General features: G+C 46.6%; 1 protein-coding gene across 4 annotated transcripts in view; it reads left to right on the forward strand.

The window, feature by feature from the left end:
* The window catches only part of pmepa1 (prostate transmembrane protein, androgen induced 1), a 32,369-nt gene extending 25,798 nt beyond the window's left edge, over positions 1-6,571 (forward strand). For 2 of the 4 annotated variants that reach the window (XM_061220877.1, XM_061220880.1), the window contains exons 3-4: positions 488-538; positions 1,351-6,571. In XM_061220877.1, the coding sequence (XP_061076861.1) occupies positions 488-538; positions 1,351-1,815 (516 nt within the window). In that variant the 3' untranslated portion in view covers positions 1,816-6,571. The remainder of the gene's footprint in view (positions 1-487; positions 539-1,350) is intronic. The other 2 variants (XM_061220878.1, XM_061220879.1) reach the window with 2 other exon arrangements.
* The last annotated feature ends 311 nt before the right edge of the window (positions 6,572-6,882 follow it).

Below are 6,882 nucleotides of genomic sequence, written 5' to 3' on the forward strand. Positions count from 1 at the left end.
GAAAAAAAAAGAAAAAAGCGCGTTTAAGAAGCCAGCTGCCAGCACAGCAGCCTGTGTTGTTGAAACTGAACAAAGACCAGATGTAATGATCAGACGTTATTGTTTTCAATGGTTAGTGGTGGGGCACTTCTGGGCCAGGCTGATTTTAGACCCCGGGTTTGTGGACATGGCTTTGAAATCCCTGTGAAATGGTGGTTTCCTACAACCTTTCTAACCTCTCCTCCATCTGGGTATGGAAGGCTGGGAGTGGCATCTCTCTCAAAGCTCCTACCCTCTCTCTGTGATTGGGCCTGTTTGGGTTCAGTTGGGGCCCAAGAGAGAGAGAGGCCAAGCAGAGCCAGCTGCTCCTCTGGAGTCACTCATCATGGAGGGCAGTGACACCTAGTGGTTGCGGCATGTATAGCACATTCACTGGACCTTTGTATTTGGCTAATACTCCCCCCCCCCCCCCTCTCTCTGTCTCTGTCTCTCCCTCCCTCTCCTTTAGGATGGGAGTCTGTGGTCCTCAGATGGCCCTGGGCCCAGTGGGATGAATGAGGTGAGCTTATTCTACCCAGAGCCCTTTGCCCCACCCCCAAATGATGACATCACCTGGCTAATAAAACCTGGCTTTCCCCCACTGCAAAGAAAGGATTCACTGAATTTATTAGAGGCTGCAGTTCAGATGAATCTTAAACAAAGCTCCAAAGCTTTGTTTAAACTTTGAATGTCTTAAACATTGTGACTGTTACTTCAGACATCCAGAGAGAATAGTACATTTGCACTGTTTTCCAATTCAAATGAATCCTCCATTCACTTGAATGATAAGAAGATGAAGAGTGTTTTCAGTAGCTGTACATAGTATCTATGTATGTTGTGAGTGGTGCTGTGTGTTAGTGTTCAGGTTAGTGTGTTTTGAGTAGCTGTACATAGGTATCTGTGTATGTTGTGAGTGGTGCTGTGTGTTAGTGTTCAGGTTAGTGTGTTTTGAGTAGCTGTACATAGGTATCTGTGTATGTTGTGAGTGGTGCTGTGTGTTAGTGTTCAGGTTAGTGTGTTTTGAGTAGCTGTACATAGGTATCTGTGTATGTTGTGAGTGGTGCTGTGCGTTAGTGTTCAGGTTAGTGTGTTTTGAGTAGCTGTACATAGGTATCTGTGTATGTTGTGAGTGGTGCTGTGTGTTAGTGTTCAGGTTAGTGTGTTTTGAGTAGCTGTACATAGGTATCTGTGTATGTTGTGAGTGGTGCTGTGTGTTAGTGTTCAGGTTAGTGTGTTTTGAGTAGCTGTACATAGGTATCTGTGTATGTTGCGAGTGGTGCTGTGCGTTAGTGTTCAGGTAAGTGACAGCACGTCCTCTCTCTGGGTGTTCAGCAGCAGGTGTACACCCCCAGACCGCCGGACCGAACGCCTGGCTACCTGCAGCGGGAACGCCTGCCCCGTTTCCAACCCACCTACCCCTACCTGCCCCACTCCATCATCGACCTGCCCCCCACCATCTCGCTGTCGGACGGGGAGGAGCCCCCTCCCTACCAGGGCCCCTGCACCCTGCAGCTACGGGACCCCGAGCAGCAGCTGGAGCTGAACCGAGAGTCGGTTCGGGCCCCGCCAAACCGCACCGTGTTCGACAGCCATCTGATTGACACCAGCGCCTCAGCCTGCCTGCGGGGGGCGCCGCCGGCCTACAGCGAGGTCGTCGGGCACTACTACCACCCCTCCCTGCCCCCCCGGGGCCCTCCGCAGCTCCTGCACGGGGTCCTGCAACACCACCACCTGCCACAGGGGGCGCCAGAGAGTCGGCAAGGGCGGGGGAAGGAGAAGCGACCGCAACAGGTTTGACGTCACCAGAAACTGCCAAGCTTCCCCCCCCCTTCGCACTTCCACAGAACTCGTCAGGGTAAGGAGGGGGAGGGGATTGAACAGCCACGCCCCCTTTCCAAGCCCGAAACTCCGCCCTCAAAAACAAACTTTCTATAAATATTTACATGTTATTCGTTCGTCTTTAGTGCTCCCAGCTTTGTTTTTCTACACTGACCGAATCTGAAACGAATGCAGAATATTGTTCCTTTTCTTTCTCCCCATGTTTACTGTTCTGTTCCTGTGCTTGGGGACGTCCTGTAGGTCCTCTTCCACTTCCTGCCTGTGCTTGATTTGAAACGCTCAAAAGTTTTTAGAATTAACAGCTCCTCCTTTTTTAAGTGCAGATGCTTATTTTGTGCTTCGAGCGGGGTTAGGCACAGGATGTCTCTACTCCTCCTGTTCTCTTCACCTGGCAGAGCACGCCTGCACACAACTCCCCCCACCCTCCCCACCCCAAAAAAAACCATCCATCAGCCTGTGTCGGCCATTTTGGAATCTACTGAGTAGAATGCTCTACCGTGATCTTCAGTGCTCCTTAGTATCGCTTCCTTGGCCAGAAGTAGGGGGGTATCAGCTGTCAGGAGTGTGCCTTAACCCCCCCGTCCCCCTCTGTATGCTGGCTTTTATTGTATCCGATTTCACAATCAGTTAAGCCTGTTGGTTAAGTTTTACTATTATTTTTCCCTCAAATATATATTTTTTACTCACTTTTGACAGATTCCTTTCCCCTCCTCTATTTCCCAAATGATTTAGTCCCAGTGACCAGCTCTCCACACCCTCAGCACATAGCTGACTTCACCTGTCATTTCACCAAATTGAGAAATGTAGCCTCTTTCTAAAGGACTCATTTGCCATAAAGCACACGCACAGAAAATAAAAGCCTTAGTTCATCTGACTAAAAGGTCCAGGGATGAGAATATGAGACATTCATTTTTCATACACCGCTATTTCTGACACAATGTGGCCTTAAGGGTAAATCATCCCTCAGTAGATTTTAGTGTCGAATTAAGAACAATTAACAGCTTGTTATAGTTCAGGAGTTACAGTTAAGATTGGAAGGAAAGCCAGCACACATCGGGGAAAGGAGAGGCCCAATACTAGTATCCTCCTTTCCACCTTGTCTCCTATCCAGAAGTATTGGGGGTAGGAGACAAGTGGAGGAAAGGAGGATACATTTTTAACAGTATTGGGAAGCACCCCAGGACTTACGTAGCTCTGACAGGCACAGCTGCGTGTGCTCTGATTGGGTGGTCGGGATCAGGCGGAGTGGAACCCTTTTGCTGAACGTTCCGTTTCAATGTATTTTAGTTACCTTCACTTCTGAGAAATATTTGCACAATTTTTTTTGGAAAAAGACTGTTTATTTGGAGAAAGAAATAATCTGCAATATGTATGATAAGAGATGATTTGCCAGGGCAGGGGTATTTTTGTAAAAGAAAGGATTATAAAAAAGGAAAATGTTTTGTTCTTGTTGTTTAGAAAAAAGAAATGGCAGTTTGTTGGGGTGCCAACTCAAATGTGTTTGACATTGTCATACGTTATGCATTTGTATGTATATGTATATATGTGTATACATGCATGTATGTATACATATATATAACTTAAAATCAAACAAAAAAAGATTTTAGAGTTATTTATATAAATGTTGAAAAGAATTGCACTATTTTTTAATATAAAATGATGGCAGGCCAAGGCTTGCAAACAGTTTTAAGAAAAGAAGAGAAAACCTCTGTGTGCATGTGTGACCTTGAGCGAGAGAAACTTCTAGAAAACTCCAGATGAAGGCTCCCCTCCACAGAGGGTCCAGAGGGCGCGGTCGGCATGGCACCGCGGCGAGAGCATCGCCTAGCAACCTGCAGCAGCAGGCTTGACACCTCTCCTTCCTAACTGACCCATTTCTGAGACCCGTGTCCAGCTAACACAACATGTCCTCATGACATTACTGCCATGTCGAGCCAGTGTTATAACTCGCAGCTGAACTAGCAGTCCAGTGTTATAACTCGCAGCTGAACTCGCCGTCCAGCACGTGTTTATACGTGCTGTGTCCACCTTGTGAGTGCAGCGGTTTTTACCTGCTGGCTTTGTGAGTCTCAGAAATGTGACCAGTTGGCAAGGGGAACTCGTGCACCTGAATTAATATCAGATTTTTGCACTCTGAATGTCTCCGGAGACCACTAGTATTTGGCTTCATTGCTAAACAGTCTGTCCCGTTGTCAGCTGTCAGAGCACAAACATTTTGAACCTTTGGTGTGTATGTGTGGGCATGTGCTTTGACATACCCAAGTCTTCTCCCTCTGACTGAGACATTTAGGGTCTAAAAATGAAGGAAGTCTCACCCCTGCCCATCGGAGGCGTTGCCCAGGCAACAGGGGAGGGACTGGGCACGTTGCTCCTCCTGCTGTGGTGGTCGAGGCGTCCTCTGGACCACAGTAAAACAGGCATCTCTTAGCACTTTAATGAAGAAGAGAGACACAATCTTCCTCAGTCAGCCTTGGTCTCGCTTTTAGAATTATGCAACTGCTTCCTCTGGGGTTAGAAACTGCAGGCCCAGGGCTGGGGGCGGGGTCAGAGCGGTGTGTGGGGCGGGCTTAGAGGGATTGTGGGTGTGGTCAGACCCCAGGTGGGCGGAGTCAGTGGAAACCTGCAGGACTGCAGACTGTCTCACTCTCTCTTCCCTGCTCCTACGTACAGCTGCATAAAATCAAAATTAAATATGAAATGGCGATTAAATAAATATTAAATACTTGAATCTGCAGCAGGCCTCTATCCCGCAGCAAGCAACCGTGTTACTGCCGTGTCTCTAACCCACAACCGTAGCGAACAGACTGGCCTGCAGTTCCACTGATGGAAGTGCAGTGGCCTCAAGGGGAAGCTCGGGTAGGATCGCTGGCTCTGGCCGGCACTTTGCTTCAGGGAAACCAGCGCTGACTGAAACCATGGCAACTGGGGAGAGTGACGCTCAAGGACCAGGCTGACCAATCATTAGTGGCCTAACCGAACTGTAGCCCACAGTTCTGCATGTATGCCCCCTCCATTTTATAAGTTTCTGTGACATTCAACGAATCGATGCTGCTGAAAAGCTGCATAAAATGTAAAACCCTTTAGACCAGATGTAAGTGCCCCCTTTTGAACCATAAGCAGTTGCAAACCTGCGGCCGCTTCTCTGTGTCAAACGTGCACGTGGGAAATGTAGTTTTTAATTAAACGTGCAGGCCGACACCACGGGCTATCCCCAATCCTCCCCGTGGCTCTCATTTGGCTGAAACCCTTTCGGCAGCCCCCTCGGTCCTCACCTCCACCCCGCCCCAAAAAGACCTCTCCCAGTTCCAGGGATGCCTGTCGTATCTCCGGCCAGGCCCGTGCGCTGGCCTGCCTTGGCCTTCTGACCTCTGGAAACGTTCAGTATTCATCCTGGGCTGTTCCTCTCTCACACAGCCCAGAGAGAGAGAGAGAGAGAGAGAGAAAGAGAGAGTGAGAGGATGCGTAGATGACAGAGGTTTTTTTTAGCGGAGAGCGTTGCAATATACCTACTGTTTGCCTTTTGATAATGTAGTTATTGTTTAACTTAGAAAATTGTAAAAGTTGTTTTTTTTTGTTCTCTTTAAAAAAAAAAGGTCATTTGTGCGAATCCATTAAAACATGTGTAGTTAGATGTATAACTTGCAAACAATGCAAATGTGTAATGAAACTGTATTTTGTTTTGTTAATGTTGTCTTTTTTAACTGGTTACCCTGTGGCTGAAGGTGTTTGGCACAAGGCATCAGTCCTAACCCCAGCCCAACCCATCCTGAGTCTGACCAAGCTGCAAGGAGATGTGTGTGTGTGGGTGTGTGTGTTCCTGCGTGCGGGTGTGAGTATGTGTGCCATTAATGTGTGTGCATGTCTATCCATGCATGCATGTGTGTGTGTGTGTGCATGTCTGTCCATGCATGCATGTGTGTGTGTGTGTGTGTGTGTGTGTGTGTATGTGTGTGTATGTGTATGTCTGTGTGTCTGTGTGTATGAGTGTGTATGTATCTGTAGGTGTATGAGTGTGTGTGTATGTATGCGTGTGTGTGTGTTTATGTGTATGTACGTGTGTGTGTGCGTGTGTGTGTGCGTATGTGTGTGTGCTGTGGTTTCCCTGTCACTCTCCTCTTGCTTTGTTCTTGATGTGTGCCTTTAAGGATTCAGTGCTTCTGAATTTTTCTGATGTGTTTCTTGTGCAATTTATCTCTGGATTCCGCTGCCTTGTCACTTGAAACCCCCCTGTTAAATGACAATACCAAAAAAAATCATGTATGGATTTCCGATCAATCTTTTTTTCCAGCTCAATCTGTAGGCGTTGTTCCGGTTTATTAAAGTTAACATGGGGTGCTAAAAGCCAAATGGTTCAAATGGACCGGAGGGCTCACTGTCCCAGTCCTGACAATGAAAAGCAAGCTTTGACCTCAGCAGTACGAAGGCTGTGTACAATGAGATTGGCAGGCAGAAGGACGGATCCTACAGGCTATAGCTGTTTCGGACACAGAAGCCCTGACCTAGCTGTACAGCCCCCGTTTCCGTGTTAAAACAGGCATTTCCAAAGAAGGAATAATCCTACTTCACCCTTTTGAGACTTTAAAAAAGGGTACGTATAACTTGAACATGTCTCTCCCTTTCTGTTTTTGTTGTTTTTGGTTTCTGTCGCATTTGTTTGCTTTTGCCCTTAAATCTGCTTGGCTGACTTAATTTTTTTTTTTCTTTTTTTTTTTTTTTAAGAGTAAACACATTTTAAGAAAACAAAACATTGATGATGAAACATTTTTTTGTTTGCAGCATAAGCACATTTATGAACTGTACAGAAACAGACTATCCTGGTGCTTATTTTGTTATGCTTTGTGTACTGATGAAGAGGTATCATCATTATACTGTCCATATTAGAGCTGTTATATTCTAGCATGTTCCATGCAGAGATGTATTGCAGTAAATATGTAGATGCCTACTATTGTCAACAATAATTGCTCACATGTAACAACCTTGTTTATTTTAATTTATATGGGATCTTAAAAGTGTTACTGGGTTTGT

Source organism: Conger conger, chromosome 14, assembly GCF_963514075.1.
Source record: "Conger conger chromosome 14, fConCon1.1, whole genome shotgun sequence".
In the NCBI taxonomy this organism is placed as follows: domain Eukaryota; kingdom Metazoa; phylum Chordata; class Actinopteri; order Anguilliformes; family Congridae; genus Conger; species Conger conger.